The following is a 22,677-nucleotide window of genomic DNA, read 5'->3' on the forward strand; positions in this document are numbered from 1 at the left end:
CTGCTCCTCTTCAGCCAACCTCTCATTAGAGTCAGCATCGATTTTGAAGCTGGGCTTGTTTGTCAGTAAAAGCAGTCCCTCTTTCAGCCTCCATTGAATCTCTCATGGCTACTGTTCAACCATGATGCAGTATTGTGCTGTGGCTACCTGCTGGCTAGTTGTTCTGCTGGATGTCTGTGCATTTTAGGTAGCATTTCAAGCAAGCGTGCTGCTGCAGAGGATCCCTGCATTAGCGCAGCACACTCTCCACTCACCGCCCCTCCCTGTTCTCCTTATGCTCTCTCTCTCACTCTCTCTCTCTCTCTGTGTTGCCCCTCCTTCCCATGTGCAGACAAGGCAGCGGGCTGCGTTTGTGTGTGTGTGTGTGTGTGTGTGTGTGTGCATGCGCAGGGTAGATGGGGATGCTGAATGCTGAAGCAGAGAGCTGCAAGGTGACTGAGGGAATGGAGAGGGATACAGAGCTGTGACGATGCACTTCCCTCTTCCTGAGCATCTTCCTGCCTTTTCCATCCATCTTTCGGTCTTCTCTCTCCTTTTTTGTCTTTCCAGACTGAGGTGGACCGCTTGCCTTGCTTGCAGCGCTTCTTTCTCAGCTGCAACAACATCATCAGGTAAGAGCCTGTGCTGCTTAACTCCCTCCTTCCCACTGGGCAGGGGCAGGGATGGTGGCCGGACAGAGCCACGTCTCCTGGCCTAGTTCTTGGCAGCTCCTGACACAATAGGAGGTGGTCAACACATGCAAACACTCACATCAACACAGACGGGTTTGCTGTTTTCTGCAGTTTCTGTAACCTAGAAACCACTGGACTGTGTCTTTATTTTCCAAATGTAAGGTGCTGTTATCTATGATGTGGGAGTGATCATTGTTGAAAGTTATTTCAGGCAGTGGTGCTGTTTTTGAAAAAAATATATTAATCTTAACTTAAAACATTTAATTCATGGGCTGCACAGCATGGTAAGTGTGTGCTCATTTTCTGTACAAGTATCAGATTACTTTACACACTCTTTTCCTTAATCTGTTATTTATTTTTCAGTGTTGTTTTATTCAGTCAGTGTAGCAGTCTTAGACTTAACTTATTAAAGAAACAGAGCAAAGATTCGTGTAGGATTTAGGGTGGGCCTTTCCCCTCGCCCATGATCACCTTGTACTGTGATAGATGTGACCTGACATGTCATGCCAGCCCTGCTGCTCAAGTGTCTGTTTGTTTCAGCATCTGATGCACCAACACGCAGAGCATAGTGACAAAATAAAAGGCCAGAAATAATTAATGTATGTTTTTAAATTCATAACTTCAGAGTATAATGTTTATTTAATTTATTGTCATGTATTTATAAATGTGTCAGTCAGTGTTAACTTTTTTCCTGTGTTTATTTTCCTTAAAACTGATCAACTCAATGTTTTCATATAACAGGAGTTCAGAACCTTTAAGCAGGTTTTTAAAAGTGCTGATAGGATATCAGTTGTGCTCTGTTGCTGGGTAGAGAGTCAGGGCATGCTTGTCTGTGGCCACCTTACCCAGTAGAGAGACTTGGAACTAATGGCTGAATAAATGGCTGAAAATAGTAGTTTATCAAATTAGTGTTTAGATAGTCATAACTCACACATAATAAGAAAATAGAATGGATGGATGAACAATGTTAGACACTGGTTCTTCGGTATTTCCTAAAAGATAAGTATGCTTTGCGAGAGTCTGAAAACATACAATTCCTCAGTAATCTCAAATAAAAATTTGCTAAAATATTATTTTTTTCCCAATTAACTGTGTTCATTCTTGGTTGTATTTGCTTTATAAACTCATATAGGGTTACCATTTGACCCTCCGTAACATTCGAACACATCACAGACTGGGAGCAGACACAATGCTTTTAGGCTAATTATCCATCAAAGTTGTAATTGCAAGTTATCAGTCATGGCATCTTTACTGCCTTTCATACCACGACTCTGTTTTTTAATTTATGGTATTGTCTCAGAATGATAACAATGGAGCAGTGTTTTCTCAGGATGCCACACAGCCTGTTAAATTACCAGTTTTTCCTGTCTTCATCAAGCATAGCTTGGTTCTCTAATACATTTCTCTAACGCAGTGGTTCTCAAATGGGGGTACGTGTACCCCTGGGGGTACATGAAGGCACTCCAGGGGGTACGGGAGATTTTAAAATATACATATATTTAAAAAGTAGCATCCATGTAAAAAATCCTTTAAAAATAAATATTTCATAAATAATTGAGGAAAATATAATTCTAAATTCATAAAATTAATTTTATCTTCAGGAGTAGGCTATTCAACTTATTATCCTAAAACCCCAGAGTTTCCCCCACACCAGGATGGTTCCACCTAACCTAATCACCTGGCTTCACCTGTCAATCACTTGGACCAACGATGGAGTCGTGGTTGAAGCATAGCAGCAATATTTTTATGTTTAATAAATCAGTTACTGATGGCACAGTGCTCTGTTTTAGGTCTTTTTTTTTTTTACAACCAAAAGTGCTTTGCGCTGGTTAGGGGGTACTACTCACTGAAAAAAGGTTGAGGACCACTATTAGATATCTCTCTAATATGTTTTTCTAAGACAAAAACATAATCTTTGCTCATCTTTGCTCATCTTCTTTGAATTGCACAGCTTTAAGTCAAAAGTTCATTCAAAATGTTCTTTTCAATGTTTTCTAGATTTGATCAGCTAGCCTGCCTTGGAGAGTCGCCGTCCCTTTCTGAGCTAACCCTGGATGGGAATCCTGTAGCCCTGGAGACATGGTACAAGCAGGCCGTCCTGCGCTGTGTGCTTCACCTGAAACAGCTGGACATGAAGCGCATCACAGTAAGACTCACCCGCTTCTGCTTTTTAAAATAAATCTGTGATTACAAGACATAAACAGGTAAACTGGTAAATACAGTGAAAATTGGTTGCAGCAGGTATATTTTGAAATATGAGTTATGTCTTTATCAAGATAAGGCATTCTTGCTATATATGAATCATATACTTCTTGCAAACAATGTTCCATAACCTTTAAACTACATTATGAAAATATATTCCTGAGGCTGTTTTATGTTGCTGATGTTCTTTGGCCTATAGTCCAGAAACATACTTTACCTTGATATCACAGTTTACAACAAACCTTTTGTTAACCTCCAGTCTTCATAGTTATGAGTTTTTGCTGTCTCACATCGACGCAGGACTCATCGTGTTCACTTTATAGTCACCAAATCACTAAATTCTGACAGTATAATAGACATCTGGAGTATATACTATCTATGGATCTACAGTGATCGCATTCATAACACATGAAGTAATTGGATTAATACAGTGTGCCAGAAATGTGGTACATTGAAATAACTGAATGCTTTTAATAGCTGTCAAGCAGGGAGCATCCAGGTCTGAGCTTGTACTTTAGAGGAATCTGAGTACCACACACCTTGCCCTCAAAACATAGTTCTGATATAATAAAAAAAGAAGTAAAAAAAAAACTATAACTCCACTTTCAACAATTTTCATGTTTTCACTAGATATTTAAGGCACATATGATCAGGTTTCTTTTTTAGCAAGTTTCAGGGGTCTCCAGGGTCCATGTAACCTCAAGTATTCAACCCTGGAAACAAGAGTGCTGATTTCTGTGTCGTCTGCCTGTTAGACATCATCCGAATGTCCCGAACCCCTGCTGATTTGGAATAACATGCCCTCACTGCACTGTGCTGTCACTAAGCTGTTAAAACCTCAGATTTACTGTTGGAAGATTAGCTTTTACTTTGGGGAAGCAAAAATGTAGAAAAAAAACCCAAAAACATACAGACAGACTGAAATGTCTATTATTTAAAATACCCTCAGTTGTTGTTATTAGCTAGTCAAATATGTAACAATAATGCACTGTATGTAATTGATTTTCTACCTACAGTACAAATACAGTACAACTAGTGTGGCTTACAGAGCTTCTTCCTTAAAAGCAACTTCTCATCTTTTCACAAAAATTTAAATATGTTTGAATTCACAGTTCCACGTTTTACTAAATAATACAAGACTGGATCGTTGCAGAAAAAAGATCACCCTTTTGAACGAGCAACATGTTTATCAGTTTGAGAGAGCAGCATTTGCATGTTTTTACATTTTTTTCTTTATATACTGTAGCATCATTTATTTTTATTTTTAATTACAAATTCTGTCTTCATCGTTCAGGATGTGGCATCATTGACACCAGTTACTCCATTTTGCTTCTATTGTTCTGACAGAAGCATCGTCTCTGCTAGCTTGTCTCAAGCAGCTTAATATCCCCCTGCTCTCAGCCAGCACTCAGATTGTGTTGGCAGCATTGCATTCTGGGAGTTTTGTTTCCCCAACAGCTGGGCTCAGTTGATCTGAGACTGAAAATCAGATAGATAATCCAGTGATGCAGCTGGCTGGTGTTGAGAGTTTCTGTCAGGCTCATAGTAGACAGATTCTGCTGTAGTTAGGCGTCTTCCAGACAGCATCTTTTGTGGTTCCCCCTCTCTTTTGAATAATTCAGAACTCATGAATGGAGCGACAGTCTGATTGCACCAGCTATCCTTTTCAGGACGAGGATCGGCGCATGGCAGGTGTACAGACTCGAAAAGAGGAGGAGAAGAAGAAGGAGAGTCACAAACAGGCCATTCATAAGGTAAAACTATGCTCTGCTTTGCTTTTTTTGTCTTTATCGGACAGATTTTAGTGCATAGGACACATGACAAATGGCAACCACACATCACATCGCTGCTTACAGGTCAAATAAAAGAGGAACGAAGTGTTCACAGAAAGTGCCAGCTTCTTCTGACTGGAACTAAAACTTGTGTGGATTGCTGACTTTTTAATTTATTTTGAAAGATTCAAACTGGATGGAGCTTTGTTAACAGTAAACACTAACACGCATTTAAAACCTCAAAAAAGGAAATAACCTTTTTGTGCTGATTTTTTTAGGGGTATTGTTTTATTTTATTTTTCTATACTTTTGTTCAACATGCCCATCAAAACATATTTTAATGAAAAAGCTATAAAACATTATCTTGGGATTTTTTTCCAATGACCCCCTCACTTTGTCCCTTTTTTCTGTCTTCAAAGTTATGTGTCTTGACAGTGATGAGGCTGTGTTTTATTGGGTATTTACATGTTTGAATGTCTCATAGACTGAAGTTTTCTATGAGCTTATCATTTCTACAACACACAGCAGCTCTTCGGGGGTTGGTTGTTGGAGGGGGGTGGGGGTTCTCCACAGGGGCATTGTCCATGTAAATGTACCCATAGATTATTTTATTTTGTGATTGGTGATGTCTCGCATGTGCATCTGCTTTGCAATATGTTGAATCATCTCTGCTCCACAGCATCTGCTGTGTTTTTTTCTGAGAGATTAATTTTGTGCAGAGCTGACTGTTACTCTGTAACCTAACAACTGTTAATCTGTGGCTCTGCGCTGAAAAATTTTATATTGAATGACAGGGTCCTGAATTCACAAGGGAAAAGACTCACAATGCACTCATGCTGACTCACCACTGCTTCCATGAGCAAAACCACAGCTCGGCTTTGACAGAATTATTCAAATACACCAAATAAGAGAAACTGGTCTCTCCTGTAGACTGCTGTGGAAATGTCTGTTGCCTAAAGGGTGAACTACAATTAAATCAAGATTTCCTAACGTGATTACTCTCTCTTTTTCTCTCTCTCTCTCTCTGTATATGTGTGTTCTGTTTACCAAGGAGAAGCGGCGTCTAGCAATCCGTAATGCAGCACAGCAGTGGGAGGGTGTAATAGCCTGCTTGGAGCTCCCTGCAACAACTGGCTGTAAGGAGGATGTTAGTCCAGAGAACAGCCCGGCTCACAGTCCTGCACAGACCAATGGCCTTGCACAGGAGCCTTCTCCAGATGAACCAAGGTGCATGACATGTGACGTTAAAATCAGTGGTAGTTCTTCTAGTCTTTCCAGGTCTGATGTCATTGAGGGCTATATCATGTCTATTTTTTATGTCTTGTTTTCGAGGATCTGCTGGAGCTTATCACAGCTCTCTTTAGCTGAAATGCAGGAGTACACCCTTGTTACGGCCCCTAACAGGCTCAATAAAGAGGTCGAACATAATTACCAAAAGTCAAGTAGTTGCGTTATAAAAAAAATGAGTTTATTCATAAACAAACAAAAATGAACTCCAAACCACAAAACAACAATTCCTAACAAATGATGATGAGCCAGCAAAAGAAACAAAGGAAGGGAAAGAGACACAGACCAACCCACAAAGGGCCGTCAGATCTGGGCTCTTCCCTCTACCCTAACCAAGTAAACAACCAACTAAACCTATCAGAAACAAAAAGCCGGAAAAACATGACAACTGGACCCATCAGAATTAAAGTAGAAATTATAACAAACAACACAGGCTGCTGCTGCTGACGGATGGTGGAAGAGAGAGTGAACCAGGCTCCAACCTCCTCATTTTAAAGCCTCCCCCAATCAGCCTAACTGAGTTCACCTGTGGGGAAAAGAAACACACAGATTGTTAACATCACTTATGACCAGCAGGGGGGGGAGGATGTAACAACCCTCAACAGATCTCAAGGCCATCACAGCACCACATACAGCACAGACACTCACATTCACTCCTATGGGCAATTTAAAATCACAAATGATCCTGCAAAACATGTTTTTGGGCTGTGGGAGGAAGACGCAGTACCTAGAGAAAACCACTCAAGCACAGGGGTAACATCCAACACTAACATTTGTGCATGCAGGGGGATTACTTGGATCACTGTACTTGTCATTATGGCAACACTGCTATACCACCAGTTAGTTGATGGGTTGAGCATCAGTCTTCAGTTATCAGTCATGATAAGAATGTTTTAATTATAGCAGCTGATTCTGATCGACTGCATTATGATCAATGAGACGACCTGACAGACTGGAGAGTGGTGGAATGTGGTCTGTTCATTTATTGTACATCTGATTGAAAATCTCTGATCGTTATATGGAGAGAGACAAGCATGTGTGACTGTCGCGTCTTCATTTCTTTAATTATTTATTCAGTTGTTTTCAATTGTATAAATTAATCTATTTCGTTTTTCACCATCTGCAGCGGTTCTGAATATAATATTTATTATGTTTGTGACAGACGGATAAGCCCGGGTTCAGGACCTGAACGACCGCCAGGGGGGACAGAAAGCAGGCTACGAACCAACAGCCGACCGAACAGCCCTCGGGATCCCAAGTAAGACTAAACTCCTCCAACTCTGATAGATAAGAAGTTCTCCCTGAACCTGATAGAAGGTGCATGGTTCCACTGCCTCATGTTTGAAGTACCTTTGAGTGCTTTTTCTTAACAGCTCTGCTCATTCTTGTTTCTACAATATTTCCAGCATCTCCCATAACCCTCTACAAACTTCAATCAGAAAACATCTAATTTTTTCATGCAAAATGAAAAATAAAATAAAACAGATCCTGATTCTGACTGACTTTTATTTTTTCAACTTCATCAATTTGTTTTTTGTTTTATTTACTTAATTTTTTTATAGAGTAAAACCTTTCCTGCTGTGTTTTTGTCATTTCTTTTCACACCATTGAGGCTATCAAGCAACTATCTATTTCATGGTTATTTTTTCCCATTCTTCATGCAAGGATGTGGTTCATGCTACATTTTACATTTCAAAATTCTACATTTTCTGTAGGGAGGGGTCACATCAGGACTGCAAGTAGGCTGGTCCACTGTCTGTGCCGCATCTTCTTCCTCAGTCATGTAATGTTTGGTATTTAGGTTTGCAGTGTCTTGTTGAAACATACATGGACATTTATAACAAGTCAATGCAAGTTTAACACGGACTCTAGAAAAGATATCTTTCATTATGCCAAATAATAAATACAGTCATCTGTTGAGATAATTTGCAAGGTAAAGCAAGGGAAGGCAAGTTTATTTTTTTAGCACATTTCAGCAACAAGGCAATTCAAGGTGCTTTACATAATAAAGATATGAAGAGTGGGGAGGAGAAAAGGTGCAGTGGCAGAATAAATACAAGTTAGACTTAAACTAGAATTAACATTGTTCAAAGTTAAATCTAGAACAGTTTAGATAATTCAGTCAACGGCAGCTGTAAACAGCATTTGTTCCAGATCTGTGGAGCATAGAAGCTGAATGCTGCCTCCCATGCTTGGTTCTGATTCTGGGGACACAGAGCAGACCTGAACCAGGAGACCTGGGAGGGTTCATATGGCAGCAACAAGTCCCTCGTGTATTTTGGTCCTAAACAATTCAGTGATTTATGAACTGACAGAAGTGTTTTAAAGTATATTCTCTGAGATACAGGGAGCCAGTGTAAGGACCTCAGAACTGGAGTGATGTGGTCCACTTTCTTAGTTCTGGTGAGAACGCAGGTAGCAGCGTTCTGGATCAGCTGTCTGATGGACTTTCTAGAGGCAGATCTGTGAAGACACCGTTGCAGTAATCAACTCGACTGAAGATAAATGCATGGATGAGTTTTTCAAGGTCCTGTTGAGGCATTAGTCCTTTGATCCTGGAGATGTTCTTCAGGTGATAGAAGGCTGACTCTGTAATTGTATTAATGTGTCTCTGAAAGTTTGGCGCTGAAAGTCCATGACTACACCGATATTTCAGGGCTTATCAGTTGTTTGTAGGAAATAATATAATAATTATTTGATTATTTCTTATATTTCACCCTCTTTGAAGGAGTTCTATTAGGAACATCTAGGTTTGATAAGTCTCTACTACACAGCTGTGATACCGGTTTTGGTGAGTTATGAGAGGGTAGGCTGGGATGAAAATGAGGGCTGTGTCAAAGACTATTATTACATGTTTCAAAGACGGTCGTTCCTTCCTGCACCAGGATATGACCCTGAAGCCAAAATCCCTCAATGGAAAAAGCTTTGCGGGCTTTATTGTAACTTCAGCAATGTTGCTTAACAGGTTAAGGTGAAAATGAGCACTCACGCGATTGAGTCCAGTACGCTCTAATGATTTGCGAGTTGTATTACTTTGGCTTGTATTGTATAGGAAAATCCCCTGGGGAATAGTATCCAAACGTTGGCAGGTGAGCGAGTAGAAGCAAGATATTTGATTAAAATCAAAATGTCAAAGAGCAAAATTCTGAGAATGAAAAGTTGGTGAGAAATTTAAATATCGGTTTGTTGAGTTCAGTGTGGGTTTGTGGGGGAACTACATGTACAGTGTAGTCATTTCAGATGGTTGTTCAGGTATCTTCCTCCACGGAGAGCATGAAAGGCCAGATGATACACGAGTCTCTCACTGGAGTTTTGTGAATCATAATGCTCACATCACCTTTCCCTGGTAGAAAGAAAGTACATCATTTATTTAAGATCGTCTGTAACCTTGTCACCCTGAATTTCTTTTGGGGGGTTGTAGTAGCAGATTCTGTGTGTATGTGGTCCCCAGGGAACACTAGATCTTCTTGACTTGACTCTCAACTCCTGACTGCACTCCTCATTTCCTTCACAAAAAAAGTTAAACAGCTTAACAGTAGAATACAACAGTAAATGTTTGCATTTGTAGAGTTTAGACTCTGCTTCATAGAAATACTTAATTTGCAAATGACACACAGAGTCCTACTGCAATGATCAATTTTTATTTCATCTCTTTTCTTCATGTTAGCCTCTAGATTTGTGAAGTGCATGTTTGCTTTGCTTGACTTCCATCGTCGAAGATGTAGTGCTCAAAGATGGAGATGCAAATACTGATAATTATACTCTATATTTTTCAATGATATGCACATTTGCTACAATAAAGTAAAAACACTTTGTTACATGAGGATTAAAAAGTTGTTAGAGCAAAGTGTAGTTAACAACTTTGTACACAATACCCTGTGTGTTGCTTCAGAGCAAAGATGATGAAGAAAGGGGAAAAAGAGTTGATGTTCAACTAATTTAATCATATAACTGAATCCTGTTGCTATGTGGATCATAGGTCGTCGTAGCTTCAGCTTCTCCTCTTGAATGATCACTGATTATGAATATACTGAAAGGGAGTGACCATTTGTCTTAACTGAAAGAAACAGCTGTTAGTATTTTTTGTTCTTAAAATGTATGGATCCACAACTTGTGTCATTGGCAAAGTGCGATTCAAATGCTGACATTTCTTGAATCAATTTCCCTCGCAACCATTTGAAGATTTCACTTTTGAAGATCTCACTCCTAAAAATGGAAGAGGAAATGTACTGCAAAAGAAAATATGTGTATGTATATACAGTATATATGTATATATACTCAGAAATCATTGTGATGCAGTCGGCTTTGTAGTCTTTGTACTTTTATTTTGTAAAACTAATATCAAAAAGCCACAATCCCACATAGGTGACACCTACATACTGAAGAATGGCAGTAAAAGAAGGGTAGCATGATTCATTATTAAACTGTAAAATCCTAAAACCACACATGGTGAGTAATACTTCATATAAAATGTCTGCAGGACACTTTCTCTTTTTTAATGTGTAGTAAAGACAGCTTAGACAGTGTGGCTGCTCACATCATGTAGGGAATTATAGACGTGCAAAGCGTATGTTTTTGTGGGGATTAAGCTGTTGAGAGATGACAGCTGTACTTTCTAATTGTTCTGTGGGATTAAGTGAGGTAGCCTTAGTTGAGATAGATTCATAATCTGCTGTTGCCTGATCAAGATCCATGTAATTGTGATGGATTCCTCACCTCATCTTCCTTGCCCTCTTCTTTTCTTCTCTCAATAATTACTGGTAGGCTTGTAAAGGAGTTCAGGGCCATATACCTGGCAGCCTCTCAGCTCTGATTATGGAGGATTTGTCTGTGTGCAGACATTGATGATAGCAACACTTCTAGAAACGTAGAAGTTAGTCTTTGTGACTTTTCTGACTTCTCACCTCCTTCTCCTTTGACTTTGTCATCTTGGAGCCATAACACCTCCTAATGTTTAATCTGCCTCTCAGTCTCTGACAGGTTTCATATTTATGTCCATTTGTGTTTGAATGAGACACACTTGGACTTTGGACTTTAGAACTTAAAAGACTGTTTACTACCAGTTTCAGCTTAAATACATTAAATAAACTAGTAAATTAGTAGGCCATGCTTCTCTTTCAATGCATTTTGACATTTTACCTGTTTTACACACAAATCAGGCACCCCATTTCTGCAATATCCTGTTGTTGATCTTAAGAAACAATGCTTATCAACAGTTGTGTACTTCACAAAATAAAGAAAAAATATACAGAATGTCCATCTTTTATGGGATTAATATAGTCTGCAAGATTGAGGTAAATTACCTACTTGGAAAAGTGGCTAATCTTATTCAAAAAAAGAAAAAAAGGTAAATTCCTAAGTTGAGATTGGTTATAGTTCTCAGTGACCATCATAGGCTGGCAGAGTGGACCCCACCCTAACTCTAACCCAACCCAACCCCTTAACTAATTGCGTGAACTCACGTTGGTGATTTACAGCCGTTTATGTCAGTGGGTCGGCCAATATTTTCAACATAGCCACTTATTTTGAGAAGCACTCACAGGTGTTCCCCATATCAGTGACTACTTCACCGAAGGAGGCTCAGGCTGGTAACATAAATCTTTTGTCTGTTGTGCTTACTATCAAAGGTAAATGTGTTTTTTTGGCGCTATCGACCTTTATTTGACAGTTGGGTGATGCAGGAAAGTCAGGGGAGAAAGGGGTATGACTTACAGCAAAGACCACAGGTCAGGATTCAGACCTGAACCGGGTCAGCTGCTTCTGTAGATGGGCCGGATCATGGGCCGATTGAGTTAAAAGGCGTGCCAGTAAGTATAATGTGTAACTGAAGTTTTGCCTAACTTAAAGGGGACCTATTATGAAAAACACGTTTTCTCTAGCTTTATCATATATAAAGTGGTCTCCCCTCAGCCTGCCAACTCAGAGAAGGAGGAAAGCATCCAAATTCTGAAGTGTCTGTACAGCCGCCCGGATGAGCCGTCCAGTGTGATGTGGCTTCTACGAGCCGCAGATTATGCTCCGGTCGTTACGTAACAACGGGAGCGATTTACATCGGTTGGCCTACGATGAGTGAAACCACGCCCACAACTAACTCCACCGGCCGGAGCTTCTGCCATTTTTTTCGTAGCGGTGTATCGCGTCATTCAGGCAGCCAATCAGCACTGTGCCTAATTATCATAGCCCCGCCCACTCAGAATCCCGCATAGATAATGAGGTTAGAGAATGGGATGATAAAGACATGGCTCAGAGGCTGAATTTCTCATTTATTTAGCAAAAACAATCAAAAGCTTGTTTTTAAGACATTCAAGGCCTGTTTAAAATAGGTATTAGATGCCATAATAGGTCCCCTTTAACTATTACACTTCTACTTGTTACTATGTGACTGAACAAAATGGGGCAGACTAACATCTTAAAAGAGAAATTGACTTTTGTCTAGAAGAGAACACACAGGGATCCGCTTAAAGTAAACGAAGTTTCCCAAGAATCTAACTGTTTATGGTCTAACGGTGTCTGCGTTTTATCATCTCTTGAGGCACCTTGACCATTCACTGATCCTTTAGACAAAAATGAATGAGTTGGAGAAACTCTCAGGGTCATACCAGCACCCGTCTCCACATCACATGTAACTTGACCTGGTGTAATCTTCCGTTACTGGTAAGTGATTAAAACAGTCAATTGAATTCAATGTAGATTTCACATAGCTACTAGGATCAATTAGCTTTCTGTTTGAGAGGAAATTTCTCTACAGCACAGTGAGGTGTCATGTCTGGATATATGCCTGATCCAAACTCTGCTGTCCCCTGAATAGATGCTTTCAGCCAGGGAGATTATGTCTCCCTGGGCCTTGCCCAGATTCACTACTCTCACGACTCTCTTATCAGGAAAGGGCACTTCACCCATCTTGTAGGAGAATAGAGAGCATCAATTAAACGAGACAGGGGGAGTCTTCTCTACTGTTTTCCTTCTCCAGGCTCAATTCCCTGTATGCTCGGTTGATTTGGCTAAAAAACAGTCTTCAGGTTTCACGAGGTAACAAATTGTGTGCCTTCAGCACTGGCTTACAAGGTGTGTGTGTGTGTGTGTGTGTGCGTGTGTGTCTACTCTGCAGGCTTGTGGAGGCAGGGAGTGGCAGCGTTCAGAGTCTGTCCTTGTCTGACAGTCACCTGGCAGAGCTGGATGGAGATACCCTGCGTTTATTTGGACTCGGAGCCCTGGAGGCCCTGGAGAGGGGATGGGGTGTGCAGACTGCTGGTGCCGTCACTGTTATAACCTTTCGCTACATCAACTTTGATGCCATTGTACCTACACTGCCGAGAATAAGGGTCAAGTTCCCAAATCTGTCGGTGAGACTGCTTGGTATATGGACTGTGGTATATGGAGCGGGTATAGAGTTTATACAGACTTTAAACACCATATGTACAGCATAATATATAGGGAGTGGTCCAAATTAATAAAAAATACATCTTTTATTTAAACTACTTATGCTGCTCCAACTTGGACAGAGAGTTTCCCTTTATTAACTTTACTATTTTTTGTAGTAAGCAAAGAGTTATTAAATCAACACATTAACATTTGTGCATTTTTCCATAGTAATCTGGTTTCATTTGACCTTTTTAGATAGTTAAGGTGTAAAAGCGATCACTTACAGTGTCACTGTGTTTTTCTATAGCCACAGTTATGCTTTAATCTGTCTCTCTAAAGTAATGATCTCTTTCAATCGATGTTCCTCCGCCATTTACGGTTGGACTTTCACTTAGACTACATTTTTTTCTCCGTAGCACCTGATCTTCATGGAAACCAACATCAACCGTTTGCCGCAGCTAGCGGCCCTGGCTCAGGTGAGGCGTCTGGACCAGCTGACCGTCCTTCCAGAGGGGAACCCCGTGGTCAGTCTGGCTCTGTGGCGCTCGTTTGTCATCTACCGCCTCAACCATTTCAACCTTCAGAGGATCAACGGCCAGGAGGTGAGGACCAGCTGAGTTTCTAATTCAGTCACATGTAGTCATGAGTGGTAAGTTTGCAGGTCTGCAGTGTGGATGCTAATATTGTTGCTTGCATGTGTCCGATCAGTGTATGGATAGCTTCGTTCTGACTTCCTGACGGCTGCAGGTTATCTTACCTCGGCGTTATGACAAAAAAAGAAGCAAAAGTAACAAGGTCCTATAAGAATCACAGTATTCTTTACATTTAGTTTATTTAACCTATACGATACAGAAATGCGAAGAGGGCTGAGCTCTAGGAAATGACAACTGGTTTATTGCCATATATGCGCTAGGGCTGGGCGATTTTGGACAAAAATAAAATCCAGATTTTTTTCTCTGAAAACCCGATTTTCAATTTCGATTTCGATTTTTTTGGTAAAACTACAAAAGACAATGGAATAAATTGTTTCAAATATTTTATCTTTATTTTTAAAGAAAAATAGCAAACACATTTCCCTATTGGGAATGAAGTGCAATTGAAAGATACTGTAAATCCTCCTTGAGTTTAGTAAAGTGACAACATTTACAATTTTCTTGACCAAACAAAGATGACTAGACGGGCTCTGTCTGTAATGCAGCCAGCTGCAAAAAAGGAAAATCGATTTTGCGATTTTCCTTTTTTTTAAATCGATTGTGATTAATAAATCCGATTTAGATTTAAAATCGATTAATCGCACAGCCCTAATATGCGCTCTAGTTTCCCATCTAACTAGCCTTGAGAATGTGAAAAAGTGTAGTTCTGACTATGTCAAGCACTTCCTGTTCTGTTGCCAGCCTTGTATTATACCTCTGAGCCTCCTGGAATGTCCTCTCTGGGAATATTACCTTGACATTAGGGCATGAAAACTCAGCTTTAAATGAGTTTACACCTGCCACCTGCTCTTAGTGTCATGTCTTGTTTCTACTTGCGTCTGTTAAATCTCCTGGTACAGAAGTCCCAGTGAGACGTATTTGCAGCAAGTGTAACTCGTCCCGAGGCACAGTTGAAAAAGCCATTCATGGAGAAATATGTTGTGTTGGGCTGTGTGTACATGCGTTTCTGTGTGTGTTCATTGACCTCAGGTGACCATGAATGATGTGATCGCTGCAGAGCGAGTATTCGGGACCCTGGGTCATATAGCAGCCACTGAAACTCCACGTTGCCGGCTCCTCCTACTACTAGAGGAGTCCAGGTGAGACACTGACCTCAGATGCTTCACCACAACATTACTTTTAACTATAGACCAACTATTCAAATCTACAGTATCAAGAATGTGAATACCTAATTTTCTCCAGCTTGTGAATACATAAGCTTCTGTACATGTGTTTGCATGCCTGTGTGTGGATTTGTCTGTGTATAGATTAGTGTGTATGTGTGTGTAACCGTGAGACAGAGCCTGGCACCGAGGAGCCAGGGGAATTAGACTATGTGTCTCAGGCTACGGGTGGATACTTGGCACTTGGACACAAACATTCCTCTTTCTCCCCAGCCAGAAATCTCTGGAGATCTGTCACTCTGAGTTGATAGAAGAAAAACATCCTCCCAGAGCACAAAATCTGCTGAACCTGTCACACACAAGACAGGTTTTTGATGGTTCTGAGGAACCTGTGAATAAAAATCTAAGACACTGTATAATAAAAAGCAAAATCTGTTGACAAAGCTGTATACATGGTTCACAGATTTTTCCAGAAGCAAAAACTGTGTAACTTTCATTTAAAAATGTTTTTTGAAAAATATTTTTTTTATTTATTGATTTATTCAGATATTCAGATCTGCTGAGGGTGTAGAGACCATACACTGTTTACCGGTATAAAGGTAAACATTTGGGAAATAAAGTGCAATATGTGTTAAATAAATGTCTTTAAAGACTTAAAGAATTAGCATATTTAAGAAAGTGTTCAGAATGACCATGAAAATCAGCTGCAGTTGTAAAAAAAAACATCTTGTTTCAATAATATACAGTTCTGGTGATCATTTTCACATGATCACACAAGACCAAACTACTGTGATCTGCATCAAGAATCTCCTGTTCCACAATTTATTCACAAGATGTTAGCTTTGAGATCTTATTTCAGAAGGCCTTGCTACCGTCAGCCGGCTTTCACACGCAATAAATTGTATTCTGACCTGCATTGTTCAGTGGGTTGAAGCGCTGCTCAGGTGTCACGTTCCCTGCAGATGTCAGTGAGTCTGGGGGGGAGAAACATTCCCAGGATCACAGGATCCTTCCCCACTAGGAAACTACTTCTGCAGGGTGTCTTGGATGTTGTTTGATCTGCGCTTACAAATAAATTAGCATTACAGACATCCCTTTAGACAACACTACCAAATTAATTATGTACAAATTGAGTGTAAACAGAGTTCATTGTGGATTTTAGAGTTAAGAATAACTGACTCACTTTCTGTGAGACTGCACACCGCCCAGATGTGGGACAGCAGTTAGGCTCCGATTAATCAGGAACTTGCAGCTAATGGAATTGGTGCTAAATTTAGCTGATTTATATACTTAACCCCACTGGTGATAGTGCTGCTAAACTATCACGATAACTTCTGGCTCATAGCCAGAATATTGTCACATGTTTTCATCTGACATTACAGTTTTATACGAGTTAATTGCCCGAGCGAGACCTTGTTTGTCATAATTACTTTACACTTGGTTACATTCAATAAATCCAATTTTTTTTAATTCATTCTATCCGACAGTTGCAAACATGCAGAAAACACACACACACAAATCTTGGTCTTGTCTTGTTTAAAGATCTGGGACAATCTGCTATCGAGATTTACTTGCAACAGGAGAAAAACCAAGGATACATTTTCAGACTAGCATTTCCACATTTAAAAGATTGAGGACTTTGTTCTGTTGGTGTGAATCAGACCAACACGCAAGATGGAAAGAAACTGAGGAAAGAATGCCAGGGGAAATCCCAATTCAAGCAAGAGATAAGAGATTAATTAGAAATTTTATGGAAACAAAAAATAAATGGATCAATTCAGGTCTGAAAACTTGACCTGGACTTTACTCCCGGTGAATCAGATCTCTACGGGAAATGGGCTAAACAAGGTCTCTCTACCACATTTATCAGCAAGGCATCAGTGAATAACTTTGAGGTACCGGTAGTTGAGAGACAATACGGTCTGAACAATAGCGTTTTCTTTAGATTTCTTCAGGCATGTCATTATATAAGTAGTTTTATTCCTGAAAGCCAAAAGGTGTTTCAGAATGATTTGTTAAATGTTTTTATTTGTGCCTACAGGGCCAAACTCGGGCTTAGAACAAACTAAAGACTTTACAAGGGACTTCAAGGCGTTAGGAAGACTAGCAGTACTTACATTAATCTAAAATGGGAAAATGAAACTAACAGTTTTGTTACAGAGGACAGCTTAACAAAGTTCAACCTCTTGGAAAGTGTTTGGTTGTAAGAGTCTCAGCAGATATATTTTATTTTACCTGTTCAGCTGTCTCATCATTCAAATGTGGCTCTCAGAAAGCCAATCATTGGTTCTGGTCCAACCACACATGTTTTCTGGCAGAAGAGAGACATAGAATTACTGACAATATTTGGTTCAAAAGTTCTTTGTAATTGGGATGGACTTCTCTTTGGATTTCTGTAGTCAGCAGTCAAACTAAAAGTTTGGACACACCTTCTCATTCAAACAAATGGGCAAGTGTGTCCAAACTTTTGGTCTGTACTAGGAAGCAATTACAAAGAAATGGCCGAAGCACATCTACATTTATAGAAGACTGGTATGATGTAATTTATGAAATATATGTGATGGTAAAGAATTACATTCCTGGTCATTTCTTTTATTTTTAAACACTTTATGTGTGTGGGTAAATGTGGAAGACCTCTCATTTTTTCATTTGTTTGATTTTCTTTTCTTTTATTCTGTCAAACTCTAAGAGGGAAATAGTGCAAGTACTGTATGATTTTAACAAGTAATCAATACTGTGTGAATTGTTAATGTGATTCTAAAAAAATACATTTTAAAATAAAAAGAAAGATCTGGCTTCTTTAAGAGTTAAGCTTGTTAGTTAGTATGATAAGTGACCCCTACACGCTGATGTGTTTTGGCGTACTCACTCACACACTTTACAGACTATATCGTCTCATCTGGAATGTTTGCCTCCAGCTTGCTCTGAACGTTTCAGCATCCTGGCTCCGACCTGCCCAACATGTCGGTGCAAAAGCACATCACATGAGATTTATACTGACTGACAGCAACATTTGCTGTAGTTTTTAAATCACTGTTAAAAAACTCGTATAAGTGCAAACATCCTGCTGCTGTGTGCCAAACACAGAACCGGGTCTCTGACATTTATTCAGATCTATTTAAAAGTTGTTGACAGTAAAATCAGAGAGATCGCTGTGATTTATCTGCTCTCAGTTCTAGTGGAGTTTTCAGAACTGAGTCAGTGATTTACTTCTTAAAAATTATGTTTTATAGACTTAAGTTGGGTGTTTATTAATTTTACAGACATGAATACACCATTATTACACTAATTTAACCTACTGCTGCTGGTGTTTCTCCACGTTTCTCCGCGTCCTTACCCTCCTCTCTCTGTTTTCCCCCTGAAGGAAGCGGCAGCTGCAGTTCCTGTTGGAGGGGCGAGGCCGGCGGGCAGGCCTGAGTCCAGAGGAGCTGCGGGACAACGGCAAGCTCCTGGGCGAAGGCCTCAGCAGAGCGCTGTTCAACTACCCAAGCAGAGACTGCAGCGCTGAGAGCCCGGAGGTTAGTTCTCTTCTAACCACAAAAGGTTTCCCAACAACACGCTGCTTTCACAAACCTGACCTCAGGTTTTGTTATGGTGTGCAGTCTCACTTATAAAAGATTTCAAAACTCACAAATCATGTGGAAACGTGGAGCTTCTGATAGCATCATCTGCAGGAAAAACAAGGTTGCTAGGTTTGGACTTGTTTACTTCTGAGTTTTCTCCAACGTTGATTCCCAAACAAGAAATATAAGGAATGTGTCATAGCAGTGCACAAGTCTTAGGCACTCTGGGTCTTGTTAGCAGTCTCTTTAAGACACAAACAGATAAAAAAAAACTGTCTGAAATTTAAATCGACTGCAATCCAGCTTAAGCTCCTAAACTTAAAGCTGATTCCGGTTTTTGTGTCGTTGATTAACGGCTTAATGTCACAACCAATAAATTGATCTACCTCTAATTTTAGTTTTTTCTGTTTGCATTTTAATAAAGAGAGTAAATATAGAAAATGCCTAAGTAAGTAAGTACATTTTATTTCTATATCACCTTTCACAGACAACAGAATGTCACAAGGTACTTCACAAAAAAATAAAACAACATCAATAATAACACTACAATAAAAGTAGAAATACGGTAAAAACAAGACAATACCGATAAAAGCTCCTAGAATAAAAGTACATAAAATCAACATGGTGGTCATAAAACAACCGCCATACTACTGATGTTTAAAACCTCTGAGAAACGGGTGCGTTTTAAGTTTGTTCTTAAAAGCATCGATGGAGTCCAGAGAACGTGGAGACGGCAGGAGATCGGTCCAGAGCCTCGGTGCAACGGCCTGGAAAGAGCGATCTCCACGCGTCTTAAATCTCTTCCAAAGACTCTGGAAAGTACTGATCAGAAACTGATAAATCGTGTAACGGCTTTACTTGGAACTGCGCTTCATCTCATGAAGATGAAGGAGAGAGGATGATGAGATCATCCAAATCAATTGCCAGTTTTTGTTTTAACATGATCCTATTATTCTTCCTCCTGCTCAAGCAACTTCTTCTGCTTCTTTAAACTTTCACTCCTTATATTTAAACACTAAATCTGTACTTTCTACTGCTTACATTATCAAAAAAGGCTAGCTACTTTTTCCAACCTTCGTAGATAAAGATATGACATAAAACATTTTACTAACGAGAGAGGGAAATCAAGTGAGTGTACGGTTCATAATATAGAAGCTTTCCAGGGCGACATGGAGGAAGTAAGGGATGGAGGAAGTAAGGGATGGAGGAAGTAAGGGATCTAGGGAGTATTGTCAAGTCTGACAACGATGCAGCAGATTTTGAAAAAGCAAGACATTCCCCATCCACAGCCATATTGAGAACTGTTTGATGTTGTAGGCTCCAAGAATGATTCATGGTGAATTTTGTGTGTCTTTTAATAAAGAAATACAACTACTTGTGTGAATTAGTTACGCACAAATAGTTATCTTGATGTTGGCCGTAAGGAATATTTCTATTGGCTGGAAAAGGTGTGTGAATACAAGAAAAGTTAGCTCAATAACTGAAGAAATTTTAAATGATACCAAAAGTAACGGTATATCTGACAATACTGTGCATAAATGAATAATTTGACTTTTATAACATCTTTTCATGTTTTTTCTACTACTTTTAAATATTTATGGAATACACCAGATACGAAACTGCTGCTTTTTAAAGAAAGCATCACTGTATGTCTTTTAGTATTATACAAGGTGGGTAATACAATTGTGTGTGTGAGGTAAAGCTCCTAAAAACACCAGACATCCAAAGAATGTGAAACAAGCAGAAGCAGTTAAGAGGGTCGGTCCAGTTCTCCTTCTGAGGTTCCTACAGATACTGTATGGGGAGTTATGACATCCAGGTTACTGTCAAAGTTTAAATGTCCGATAGAGTTTACATAAACCTTCTAGCCGCTGTAGTTTTCCACCAGCATAAATAATCCAGCCCTCTCTTCACAGGAGGGCAACGTGGAGTCGTCGGAGCGCGCTGCCATGATAGCACAGTATCTCCAGGAGTTGGTCCAACGGGCGTCAGACACCAACCTGAAGGGCGAGGCTCTACACAAGCTGTGGCCTTCCATGTTCGCCGAGATGGTGAAAGACTGCGTGATGGAGATGAGCGATCAAGCAGCCTTCCGCCAAGTCAGTCTGGCGAAGCTCTCTGAGACCAAGTGAAACGGACCAAAGGTTCACTCCTCAACCACCAACACATGAACACACCTGAACATTTGCTTCTCACCACTATTTCCACTTCAAACTCCACTAACATGTCATCACCTAGTGATTTCTTTATTACTTTTTTTTTCAGATGGATGTAGACCCTTTCAAAGATGTCTGATGATTTGTCAAGACAGAAGCTTCTTGACTGAATGTAGAATTTCACTGAAAACACATAGTTTGATTCTTCAGAGCGTGGTATGGTTGAAGAAAGTTAGAGAATTGTTGATTTGTCCCTCTAGAGCATCCTCTGCACTTTAAAAGCCTTCTGAATGACTCCGTGTAATGTTGTGATCATCAGCTGAAAATGACCAGTGTCTCTTCTGGAGACTAGAATGACTTTTCTGTCTTTATAATCAGCCTTGTGCATTGTTTTCTCACTTCCTCCTGTCTGACATGAAATAAAGGACAAGGTCCTTTTTTGTTTACCTCTGATTTTCTGTATTGTATTTAGGATTAAAATATTCTGCATTAACTCTAAGCGTGTGTGCATAGTTTGAGTGATTGTTTGTGAAAGGAGTGGAGATGTCTTTTCATCAAGGATCCACTCAGATTCATTTAAATCTCAGGTTCCAGCGTTCTCCTGGGAATGAAACTACCTCTTCAAGCATGCTGTGTCTCTGAGGTGTTACCAGCGTTTCCCTGCAGACCACTGGTCTCCTGTGAGCGAGAGGCTGTGCATGCGTGTACTGAGGAGGTCCAACGTTTATGAAGAGTCCCTTTGGGGGTGGGAACTCTGAACACTGGAATGTCCCTGGAGGTGAAAGGCCTCACCTGTTCTTCATGCGTTTCTGCCATCTTCCCTAAAACCTTCCTGCAAACTTGTTTTTAACCCTCATTTAATCAGACAGGTCAGAAGAGAGCAGCATCAGCCTATAGGAGTAACTGCAGGGGGCCGGACGGTTGAGTAGCTCCACCCACCGAGGAGTCGACAGGCACTGCTGTCCCGCGTCATGCGCTTCACCGGAGATCAGTGCCTTGCTCAAAGGTATTTGACTTTGAGCAGAAAGGAGCATCAGCTATGTAGTTGATGAGTCTATTTTCTATATGACCAATAGTTTCAGATTGAGGCAGGGTAGAACCCGGACATGTCCCCAATCCACCACACGGCCACACCGAGAGAAAAGAGACAAAAAGCTTCACAGTCACGGCTGTGTAGGCTTTTGAGTCACTAATCATCCTATTGTGCACTTTTGTGGGCTGTGAAAGAAGCCAGCGACTTGGAGAGAGCCCATGTAGGCATAAAGAAAGCCTCCTGCAAGTCTTACACAGCTCTGATTTCAGAGCTGGGAGATAATTGTTTCTCCGAACATAATCCAGATTGGAAAAGTACGATTCAAATATATAGTATTGTGCAAAAATCTGAGACACTTGTAGTCTCGTTGTCTTATCGGTTATACATTGAGATCTTTGTACATGTACATGGACATCTAGATATTACTTTATACAATAGTCTACATATTATCTTGAGGTTTACTAGTACAGATGGTGGACACCAATTATATAAAATTAGGGGTTCCTGAGACTTCTGCTCAGTACTTTATTTTTCATTGCTTAAACTGAGTTGGAGCACATGCTGTATGGCAGGAGCTGCAGGTGAAGTTTTCTGATGAAATCCTGCTGTTTTGCTTTGATGGGCAAACCCAAAGCACAAACGTCTGCTGTCAGAATGCTTCAACTGGTTATTTTCCACAGTTCTGATGGCACCGTTGTTTGGTGCTGCCACATTTTGACATTTATGGGACTGTTGTTGCCAGTACTGCAAGAGAAACGGGGTCCCAAAGGGCTGACCCGGTTCCAAGACTAGTGACTTCATGCAAATAAAGAGGA

The 22,677-nt window shown here is 40.2% G+C and overlaps 1 protein-coding gene across 3 annotated transcripts; it reads left to right on the top strand.

The window, feature by feature from the left end:
* Nucleotides 1-348: 348 nt before the first annotated feature.
* Nucleotides 349-21,312, top strand: LOC133421448 (leucine-rich repeat-containing protein 49-like). 3 transcript variants are annotated; one of them, XM_061711067.1, is made up of 12 exons: nucleotides 349-431; nucleotides 550-611; nucleotides 2,670-2,817; nucleotides 4,544-4,627; nucleotides 5,697-5,872; nucleotides 7,095-7,190; nucleotides 13,041-13,275; nucleotides 13,711-13,896; nucleotides 14,977-15,086; nucleotides 18,475-18,628; nucleotides 20,590-20,817; nucleotides 20,939-21,312. In XM_061711067.1, exons 1-11 carry the CDS (start codon nucleotides 396-398, stop codon nucleotides 20,803-20,805), a joined length of 1,503 nt encoding a protein of 500 aa, XP_061567051.1. In that variant the 5' UTR covers nucleotides 349-395; the 3' UTR covers nucleotides 20,806-20,817; nucleotides 20,939-21,312. The 3 variants fall into 3 exon arrangements, with proteins under 3 accessions (XP_061567051.1, XP_061567042.1, XP_061567059.1); XM_061711058.1 differs by having other exon boundaries at nucleotides 20,590-21,312; XM_061711075.1 differs by lacking the exons at nucleotides 349-431; nucleotides 550-611 and adding an exon at nucleotides 927-955 and having other exon boundaries at nucleotides 20,590-21,312.
* Nucleotides 21,313-22,677: the final 1,365 nt, after the last annotated feature.

This window comes from Cololabis saira, chromosome 2, assembly GCF_033807715.1.
Source record: "Cololabis saira isolate AMF1-May2022 chromosome 2, fColSai1.1, whole genome shotgun sequence".
NCBI classification, from domain to species: Eukaryota; Metazoa; Chordata; class Actinopteri; order Beloniformes; family Belonidae; genus Cololabis; species Cololabis saira.